This window comes from Musa acuminata, chromosome BXJ3-6 (genome assembly GCF_036884655.1).
Source record: "Musa acuminata AAA Group cultivar baxijiao chromosome BXJ3-6, Cavendish_Baxijiao_AAA, whole genome shotgun sequence".
Lineage (NCBI taxonomy): Eukaryota > Viridiplantae > Streptophyta > Magnoliopsida > Zingiberales > Musaceae > Musa > Musa acuminata.
The window spans coordinates 3,871,007-3,881,926 of record NC_088354.1 but is presented as its reverse complement, the minus strand read 5'-3'; the positions used below and the strand labels follow the sequence as shown (position 1 = coordinate 3,881,926).

General features: G+C 41.7%; 2 protein-coding genes across 3 annotated transcripts; both read right to left on the bottom strand.

The window, feature by feature from the left end:
* Positions 1–2,039: 2,039 nt before the first annotated feature.
* On the bottom strand, positions 2,040–8,277 carry LOC135641853 (coatomer subunit beta-1-like). The gene is made up of 4 exons (XM_065157625.1): positions 5,968–8,277; positions 3,779–4,288; positions 2,729–2,814; positions 2,040–2,567 (listed from the first exon to the last, which is right to left on the bottom strand). The coding sequence occupies exons 1-4, from the start codon at positions 8,020–8,022 to the stop codon at positions 2,363–2,365; spliced, it is 2,856 nt and encodes a 951-aa protein (XP_065013697.1). The 5' UTR covers positions 8,023–8,277; the 3' UTR covers positions 2,040–2,362.
* A 49-nt stretch (positions 8,278–8,326) lies between these two features.
* On the bottom strand, positions 8,327–10,865 carry LOC103986890 (B-box zinc finger protein 32). Of its 2 annotated transcripts, none has more exons than XM_065157628.1 (2): positions 10,495–10,865; positions 8,327–10,388 (listed from the first exon to the last, which is right to left on the bottom strand). In XM_065157628.1, exon 2 carries the CDS (start codon positions 9,177–9,179, stop codon positions 8,505–8,507), a length of 675 nt encoding a protein of 224 aa, XP_065013700.1. In that variant the 5' UTR covers positions 9,180–10,388; positions 10,495–10,865; the 3' UTR covers positions 8,327–8,504. The 2 variants fall into 2 exon arrangements, with proteins under 2 accessions (XP_065013700.1, XP_065013701.1); XM_065157629.1 differs by lacking the exon at positions 10,495–10,865 and having other exon boundaries at positions 8,327–9,212; positions 10,220–10,333.
* Positions 10,866–10,920: the final 55 nt, after the last annotated feature.

Here is a 10,920-nt window from a genome sequence, read left to right as displayed (position 1 = left end):
CATTCTTGGGTGGGCTAATTAAATATTACAATTTATAGTTAGATTAGAATTTCGATTCACAAGTCTATATAATTATGAAAGTGAAACGCATAGTTTCATTTATCCTAATATTGTTGGGTTTACTAATATAAGCATGAAGATGATAAGTAGAAAGATAATTTCAACATCTCAATTACGCTTTCATGTGAACGACAACATCACTAGGTCATGAGTGGTTATTGTAGATGAAGAAAAATATTGACGAGATGTGAGGTAAAGGGAGAGGAGAAAAATGACAATGTAGATGTCGAAGCTCTTCAACTACGTCGACGTCGATGTAGATGCCGAATAACGTTGCCTTTCATTGCATCGTTGTCGACGTCGACGTAGATGCCGAGTGATACTCTATGTGTTCATCTATGTTAGCACCGATGCAGATGCCGAGTGACCCTTTCGTTGCTCTATGTCTACATCGACGCTAATGCAGTTACTGAGTGACGTCGATGCAGATATAGAGCATCGACATCTGCGTTATCCTCTTCCTCCTCTCCCTTCACCTCACCTTTCGTCGTAACTTTTGCTTCTCATCCACAATAGTTCCTCGTGGCCCCCTAGCAATACTGTCATTCGTCATCATCGAAAACGTAACTAGAACGTTGAAATTATCTTTTTATTCATTATTTTCATATTTTCATCGATAAAACTAACGACATTTACTCTAGTAAATAAAACTAGATGTTTCACTTTTATAATTATAAAAATTTTAATATAAATTTTTTAAGTTTAAAAATAAAAATATTAAAATTGTCTAACTACATAGGCTAATATCTAATTTGCCCTCCTCCTATCAAATAAAGGAAAAATAAGAGCTACTTGTAGCTTACCAAGATTTCTCTTTTGCCCATGGGATATAAATGTTAGTTACATCAAACTCACGGTGCTCTTGACATGGTATTTTATGTTTTCAGAACATTTTATCCAATAAATGAAAAAAACACGCATCACCAGTGCACAAAAGAGTATTTTGGTCTAAAAAGATAAATCAAAGGGCGTGTCAACGGAAGCAGGCCACCTCATTGTGTGTAAACTCAAAATTATATATATATATATATATATATATATATATATATATATATATATATATATATATATATATATATATATATATATATATATATAGGGTTGTGGAATTTACAGGAAGGTTTTTAGCAGGCAGATTTGTTCTTCAGAAATGGGACCGAGCAAGATGCTAAATTACGCTAAGATCCAAATTGTTGCAAGCTGAAATGATGAAAATGGCTATATTAGACCTGCAAATCTATAAGCAGTACAAAACTATAACACACATTAAATGATATAGTCATCGTGATTGAGGCACCAGAAACGCTTTAAAATCTTCAGGGTAATTGAAGTACTTCAAAAGCGAGTAATAAAAGAACTTTCCTACTCCTACTCATGATATATCATTCGAAAAAGATGATTTAGTGCATGCTGCTTCAACTAATGTCAGATATAATCTCTAGCTCTATAAATAAAAATAAAAATAAAAATAAAAATTCGAGCCATGTCAGGAAGAATTATATAATGTGCTCCCAAGTTACATAATCCTTAAATCCAACAATTTCGCCAGTGTTGCGAGTGCTTAATTTTCAGATTCAAGAGTGCAAATCGTGCAAGTAATCAGAAGTAATTCCTTCGAGATGGATGGATAGTTATGAACAAATGCATCATACTTCACTAATAGAAGACTAACCTGAGAGATTCCAGTCTTTTCATCTCTGTGGCGTCTTCATCCTGCAGACCATACTACACCTCGCGAATAGTCCTGCAACAGCTCCCATATCATAGTAGAGTGCAAAGAAATTGAAGGATTAAAAGTTAAAAATACAGACAAGCGAATCATGAAAATCAACTTCCATATCACACATCAGAACCCAAATGCAAAAAATTCATGGAGATCATAACTTGTGAAAGTGATACTCCAGAAGATGCTCTTAGGAGATGGGATCAAAACTAGCACACTGTCATGTCACAGCTCATAATTCATATACAGTAACTAATTGACGGTAGAGCGTGCAACTGTATGCATTCTGTAGGAAAAAAATAGAATTATGTAGAAAAAATTGACAAATGATGAATAGTCAATATACCATTTTCGGTCACTGAAGGAAAACAATAAATAGAGGAGAAAAAATTGGAAGCTTTTGCATAAAGCGCAGGACCAAATTCCCGGATCCATGCACTAAAAACTAGCACCAACGCAAGTGCTGGCCCTGATTACACTATAACTGGCTTGGAACAGCACACTGGAAGAACCAGCAACATCGTCTAGGAAAAATTGCAGTTGCAAGTCTTGGATTGAAGATGATGGATGTAATTGTCCCTAATTTCCACCCTTCTGTTTGAGAGTGATCTTGTCTCCTAAACTGAGAGCAATTCCTTGTGTCTTGCTCCTTATCCTAATATAACCACTCAGCTTCCCATCAGTCTGCTTCTCAACACTTATATTGACCAAAGCATCCTCTCCAAAGACACTCTTTGCATAGAGGTTAGCAGCAAGAAACCCACACTCCCCATCCAGCGCAGAGCTGAAACCAATATCATCAAAGAACAACATGGTGACTGATATTGGTTGATGCTGATGATTAAAAAAGGTTCCACTAGAACTGACTATGCAATGATAACCAGAAGCTCTTTCTATACAAATATATGCAGGGGAAAGTAATAATTAAGTGGCTTGAGGACTCACGGTGGTGTGAGGCACTTCATGTTTGTTGACTTGATAATGTGATTCAAAAATTCCTTCTCATCCTGTATTAAAGAATTCACCGCAACCTGAAACACAGTAACAAAGGTAAAGATACTTTGTAGGTAGTGATTCTCAACGGTGCTAAAATGTGCTCATGGTGGCATGATTATGCAGAAGACATCAGAAAAAAAATAGGGCATTAGATTTGATGAAAAATGCAAGGAGATTTGGATTAGATGATGCATCATGTTCTTGAGAAGAGGGATACACATATGTCCTCTCATTCATTATCATTTTAACCAGAAGTGAAAATCATAGTATGCTATCCCTTGGAATAAAAATCATCAATCATATTCTCAAAAGACTCGATTAAACACACATGCAGAGTAATGAACAACAAACAATTAACAGAAATTGGAAAAGTGCCTCCTTGCAAATTACTTAAAAGTACAAAAATATTCAACTCGATTTCATGTATGAGTGGAAAATGAGAAAAAAGGGATACAAAAAAGCAACACCGTTTAACAAAGTCACTGCTCTGCTGCTTTAACAATGATGGTCAAATTATTGAACAATAAATAAAGAAATTAATATTGAGGGGTTGAATAGCCTCTCAAAGTTACACACATAAAATATCAAAGATTAGAAGACTCAGCTTGTCCATCATGTCACAATCATAGCCTCAGCAGAGATCAAGGTTTCAAGTCAGCTTTAAGAAAAAGTTGATCAATGCTGTATATAATTAACATGTGTGTGCTACCAAATTCTCAACATAATCAGTTATTAGAAATGCATCCCCTAACATAGATATTTATGATGTAATATCAAGATTTGTTTACACAAATAAAGTGCAAGTACATATTGCATAAGTTTTATTGTGATATAATAATCTGTTAAACAACTAGTTAAATACATGTTTCCAGTTTCCACTATATCAGACACTAATTAGTGAACTTTATACCATGTTATGTCAATCATGTAGATTGTAGACATGTTTTAGAAATCAGTAATATACACTTCAAAAAAAAAAGAAAGAAAAAGAAAGAATACCTTATTTTCCCACTCAAATTCTGCCCACATATTCCTAAATGTCACATCAGCACAGGTAGCAGGAGATATGTAGTCCATGATATCAATGTGAATATCATTGAGGACAACAACAGTTCTCTCGAGCACATTTGAAGTTTCATATACAATATTACCAAATATCACACCAGTTTCTGTTGAGGAGACTTTTATATTAGCTCGTATTTGTTTGCTTGATTCTGGAGCGAGAGTATAGTTCTGTGGTCGGTCAACAAGTTTGAGGTCTCCCATGGTTGCTAATTCCAAACACAGGTTCTGAAGTGTTTCCTTTGTTCGGTTAATCACTGTGACGTCTAGAACTATGTCATAATGATGAACTGTGACAAATGCCTCAGCATACACAGGATCACTGAATCCAGTGAGTTGAAGAATTCGATTCAACTTATTTGCATCATCTCCATCCCTCATAAATTCGCCAGTTGCACGTTTCAAATCATCTTGAACCTCATCCTCCAACTCAAGCTGGCTCATACCCTGTAAATTTTAACACCAAAAGAGGTTAATAGAAATGAAATTCTTTATGACTGCAGTAGCTTAAAAATAGTTAATGCAACATAGCATCAAAATAACAGACAAATAACACTTATAATGCTGTTCAGATATAGCCCAATTAAAATATCCTGCAGCAACATGAACAAAAAAAATTCACAAAAGCCACGTTATACAAGTTCAAGTAAAACTGGAGACAGTGAGGAGAAAAGAGAGTTGTAAATCAAGTTTTAACTTCGTATATATGGAACGATATTATCAATCATCACGAGTCACCTAAAAAGCAATTCAAAGAAATATTAGTATGTAGATATGTCAACTCATCTTGATTCTCATATGTAACCAAGTATCAGAGACAGCTGCCTTTTGTTTTGTTTTGACTATGAGAAATCTATAAAACTAAAGATGTAACTACAGATGTTCTTAAAAGACAAGTCTGGAAGACCATAGAATGTATGATCAGTTCTATTGATGCACAATAGTTTAGAAAAAGAGGAAGATAAAACTCATAAGTCATAACAATGACAATAATAGCTAGAAAACAAATCAACAATCGAGAACTTTTTTTCTTGATCAATAATTATCTGATTTGGATGAAGAAATTTATGAGTATTTGAAAGATCAAAAGCACGTCATGCTTCTATATGCCCACATGATAAATATAAAGAAACTATGATTGTTAATAACTCGTTAATGTGACCAAGAATTTATTCTTTCCCATCTGATTGCAAGCAGCCGTATCCACTTTGTGAATCATATGGACACCAACCAAAATGACATGACTGAAATGAGTATCCACTAAAAATGACATGACTGAAATGAGTATCCACTAAAATTGACATGACTGAAATGAGTATCCACTAAAAATGACATGACTCACACACATTGGCTTAATGAGTACCAAAAATGTCCATATTTTTCGACAACAATTCTGCTGAAATTAGCTTGTGTTTTGAGGCCAACAATAGCTAGAAGAGATACTTATTAACATTGAACTTTATCTCCTCCACTCGGAAGAGGATAGTCACTTACTGTCCTTCAACGTTATGCTAGTTCTATAAAAAGCCTTAGCAGTAGCATTTTCACAAATACTATCCATGTATCAAACAGCAAGCATTTAGGTCCCGATGGTAGCAAATTAGCCACTGAATAATATATAGAACATAAAAGAATAAAAAATGGACTTAAAAAGCTAAATAATACATTTGCAATGTAAGTCACAACGATACCGAGCTCACATGACAGTACATGGGTATACAAAAAATTGGAACTATGAATCCATTCCGTTTCAATTAAAACTTAAAAACCCACAATTTTCTCTTTGAAGTCCTTGACTAGCAGTTTTTAGACCAAAAGTTTCCATGCCCTAATATGAAACTAGAACTCTTTTTGTGCTAAAAGCATATACAATTATTTGTCATTAGTTCCTTGCAATCATCATTCATGTTTAAACATTTGCATTAATACATGAAGTGAAACATGTCATGGTCGGATTGTCAGAGAATCCCGTCAAGAGGAAGTTCTTGGGAACCACTAAATAAATACCAGTTTCATGATGATTAAAAATTTATATTGTGTGAAGAACAAAAGAATGAACTAATGTAAGCGCTCAGTAGTTGCCGATTGGGTAACTCCATTAACGGAAAGATAACAGTACTCCTTACCTTTCTATTCTTCAAATGGTAGAAATCAATAAGATCATCAGGTTGTGCATGGGAAATCTGTGCCTTAGCTTTAATCTCCTCAGCCTCTCGAAATTGCTTCTCTGCAAGCATCTTTGCAAAACTCTGGCGGCATGACTGCAACCATATTTTCCTAACCTCATCACCAGTGTTGCAGAGCAATCTTATGCATAGGACAATCCTGTCATGTGAATCATTATCAATCGGCTGCGGAAAAAATGAAGATTGTCCCAACTGCAACATGGAAGTCATGATCAGCAAGGCCCCACTGCATGCTTTGTTTGCTTCAGCCTTTGACGGCTGAACCTGTTCCAATCTCAAAACCAGCTTAGTCAAGGTGCAAGCAACAACTGCCCCCACAAAGAAGTCACCAGACAGAATCAATGACCTCAAATTTAATGATGAAGCCAAAGATCCAGGAAGAACCATTGGAGCAGACAAAGCAGTTTCAGAGGCAGCACTTTGCGTTGCATAGGTCCCATCTGCCAAAACCACAGGCCGTCTGGAAGAAAGAGTGGCAGTTGATACCTGCTGTGGTTTCTTTGAAGCATCTGCTGCTTCACCATCCTCAGTGGCAACATAAAAGGGAAGATCTCCAAGGAACTGCTTAATTGTCTGGATCCCACTCTCCACCTCAGAGAGCGAAAGGCAATACTCACCAATGATCCAAAGAGCACACGAGCAAACTCTCGCAGTGCAGATCTGATAAAATGTGTCGAGCAGTCTGGTGATAATGGAAACCCTTAGCTTTGGGTTGGCCTCAATTATCTCTCTGACAAAGAGAATCACATCAATAGAAGAAGCCACATTGGTATCACCGAGGAAATCCATCAGCAGATGGACAACTGTGCTAGCAACCTCAGGGAACTTGATTGCACACAAATGGATAGCCTGCACCAGCATCTGCCGGTATTCCCCATTCTTCTCAAGCTCAGTGCTCTGTGTCTTAACGACCTCTTTCTTAAGCATGAGCACCACCTCATCAACGTTCCTGGACGTGATCAGATCGAGGGCAATGTCGAGAGTCTTGCGCCTGATGTCAAGATTTGGGCTTGAAAGCGCACGAAGAACATCCATGATCATCTCCACCATGATCTCCCTGTGCAACAACTTGAGCTCGTTGAGACGGTCGAGCACAATGAGCTTCACATTGTTGTCACTCTGTGAGACGAGGAGCTGGCAGTAGGTGTTGGCAGCTGCACGGATGGCGGTTGGGGCAGATGACAATGAGACAAGCGTCCCGGCACTCTCATAGACGACCGCAGCAGACGGGGAATTGAGAAGGGAGATGATGATCTTGATGTACTTGCCCTTCTCGGAAGGGTTGGAGCGGCAGACCTTGCGGATGAGGTCGAGGGCGGCCATTTGGAGGAGTTCGCCCCACTCGGGGACGTGGTCGGCCTGTGAGAGGAGGTGCACTACGGCGCGCGTCTGGGCGCAGGTGGCAAGCATGAGGAAGGCGTTGCGGCGTGCGGAGGGGTCCTGCTCGGAGGCGAGAACCTTCTCGACGAGCTCCGAGGCGTCGGGAAGGAGCTGCTCACCGGCCTGGCCGGGGAGGCGGTGGATGGCTGCGACGGCGAGGAGGGCGTGGCGGCGGACGAAGGGGTGGCGGTGCTCGAGATTGGCGAGGACGGATGGGACAAGCGGCTCCAGGATCTCTGGCTCGGACAAGCGGCAGAGGAACCGGAGGGTGACGCCGCGGATGTACTCGTTGGCGTGCTGCAGGTTGTTGCGGAGGTTCTGGCAGATGAGGATCATCTCGGGGAGGACGCGGCCGCGGGCGTCGGTCTTGTCGATGATCTCCAGGTAGAGGAGGAGCAACTTCTGCACGGTGTGGTCGTCGGAGGGGAGGACATAGCGGACGATGGTGATGAAGATCTGGGGGAGCGTCTCACCGTTGACAAGGAGCATGACGGCCTTCTTCATGGCATCGATCTTGGCCTCAACGTCGCTGCCCTCGAGGGCCTCCTTGATCTCGTTCGCCATGGCCGGGGAGCCCTTATCGAAGTGGACCAGGATCGAGCACGATTTCTCCATCTCGGCGCCCCTCTTGCAAGAACCCTGGATCTGGATCGAAGAACAGGCAGGGAATCGAAGATAGTGAGGGAATTCGAAGGGATCCGAAGGAGGAGTACGAGATCTGGAACGGGGGTCGAGGGATTTGGAGGTAGACGAAGAGGGGGGAACGCTTCAGACTGCGTTTTTATTGAGGCGAAAGACTACACCGCAATCGTTCGGATTGGACTCGGGTTCTAACCGCAGCGAGCGTACAAATCGATGTGTTCGGGTCTGCCCAAGCATATAATTCACTCATCGCATCATTAAGCTATCACACCACATCTAACAAGCATATAATGCACAGTTGAATACATTATAGTTTGCGGTACTAAAAGCATGACCACAATTATATAGGCTTTCTCAGTTTTTTCTTCCTTTTTCTCCACATATTCTACTAACATTGCAGACCTCCAACTTACCAAAGCCTGGAAGTAAAAGAGGAGGAGGAGAAAGGAAGCCTTTTAATAGCACTCAGCCCAACCTTCTTCCATGGCCATGGCTCTGGCGCGCATCGCAGCACCTGCGAGCCGAGTCGAGGCTCGAACGATGAGCTCCACAGGCACGCCCGAAGCCGCCCTGGAGCTCCTCAGCATCGCCTCCTCCCGCGTGCCGCTCCCTCTCCACCCGCGCCTCCTCGCGGCGAGCCACGGCGCCGCCTCCAAGCTCACCCTCGAGCGCGTCTCCGCCGTTCCCCGGCACGCCCTTCTCGGACGCCCCACAGCAGCGGGCACCGCTTCCGCGACGCGCCGCCTCCCCAGACCGGCACGCCCGCCCCTTCTCGCCAGAACCCCCTCCGCACTCGCCTGCCCCCGCCGCCCGGCCGACGCGGCCGCGATCGACTCCGCGGTGGAGATGCAGGAGACCGATTCCGAGTCGTCAGAGAATCCGGACCCAGCGGGGCCACAGGCGCTGCACAGGGAGCGGACCGGAGGAGACCCAGCGCCGGCGAGGAGGCGATCCTCGTCGAGGGCGCCGCACCCGGCGCAGGCGACGCGCCGGAGGTGGCGCGCGACGAGGAAGTTCGCGCCGTGCACGCGGGCGTCGCATGCCCAGCAGAGGAACGCCGCGTCCGCCTCGCAGTGCACGGCGGCCGCACCGCCGCAGAGCTCGCAGCCCCTCCACCTCGCAGCCTTCATCCCTCCTGCCGCTAGATGGCCTCTTTGCAGCACCTTCTTATAAAGTAGAATTAGAAGCAGTGGAGTTGGCTGAGATATTTTGGGGGGCGTCGAATTAAGTATTCTTATTGTGGCTATTAAGCCGTGAGATGATGACGACAGGGGAATATAAATGGAGGAAATCTTTTGCTTTGAGCTGATTGATTCTGATTCAAGTATTCCTTTGGACGCAACCGCTCAATTTGTGTTCATTCTTGGCCACAAATGAAATGCAAATGATGTGCTCTAATTACATTTTTCCTTGGGATTCTAAGAGTTGTGGTTGAGACACATTTAGATTTTTCATAGATATGGACCAAATCTTGCTTTTGCCGAGGTGGCAGAGCACATCCTGTGAGGGCTTATCAGAAAAATACAATAAAGAATGAGAGGATAGAGATGAAGATTCCAAAGCTGTATAATTTCCAACTCCATGTTTCTAATCTATATTTGAGAAGAAAAAAAAAATGCACACAATCAATAAATTTGAGAACAGGAAATTTCTAATCTATATTTGCAGAAATTAATGATTGACATCTAATTAAACATTAGCTTGTCAACAAGAAACAGCTAAAAACAGAGAAAATTTTCATATGATTGAGCTTCCAAGAGAGAAGCAGCATGATCAACATATGAACTGGTCAAGCAAACAGATCAATCAAACACTGACAGGTTATTTGGCGGAGGGGTGGAAGGAGTTGGAAGGCATTGCCACACCTGTGTGGCCATAGTTATGCCTCTTGTGTGAGACTAAAACACCTTGTGGCCCAAGAATTTGTATATATAAAGTGAGGAGCTCAACATCATGGTAGAAGAGTATAGTTTGGATAAGAAATCCTCCTCTATTTCTCAACAACCAAGCAGCAGAATCAGGCTGTCATAGATATATAGATTTGGCAAATCTATGGCCCTTGACATGTATGCAAAAACAAGAGGTGGCAGGCAAACCACTTTGAACTAATTGCAGCCTCAAGTACTAGGCAAACACAACCACAATAACATTCATGATTCTAGTTACATACCTGAGGCTCAAGAAAGAGCCAGCTCAAAGCAGGTGGCAGGTCTTGATGCCAATGAAGTTTGACAGCTCAACCACAAGCAGGACATCAGATCACAAGCTTCTTGTTGAGTTCAAAACTCGTGGATATTAGGGCTGTAATTCAGATTCTTGATCTCATCGACTCGATAGTTCTTTATCACAAGCAGACAGACCATAAAACTCATATCAGTACAAAACGAATGGACATTAGAGTTTTATTAAAGAGGGTTCTTGTCTAAGTTCTGTAAGAAAACACACCTATGATGACAGAGGCAAACTTGTGGTAGTCAGCAAATGACAACACAATCATGCTTTCACAGCTAATAACTCCACTCTCCGATGACAGTAAAGCGGACATCCTCTGATTCATTCATCAGTTGGTCGATCATGCAGCTTGAGTTTGTGGAGAACTAAGGCATCACTTGCCATGATTACTAGTATTTTTATGGCAGGCCTTGCCAAGGTACAGGAACAAAATTAAGCAACTGGCAATGAGTGTTTTAAAATGGTCATAAGACAGAATGTTGGCACCAAATTTATCATATAAAACATTAATCCCTGCTTAAAAATATGAAATTTCCGAAAATAATATTGAAATATGAGAATGGAAAGGCCTTCATTAGATTCAGAAGGATTTCATGTTAGATTTATGAGGAATGCTGACTAGGAAAAGCCACCAACTCA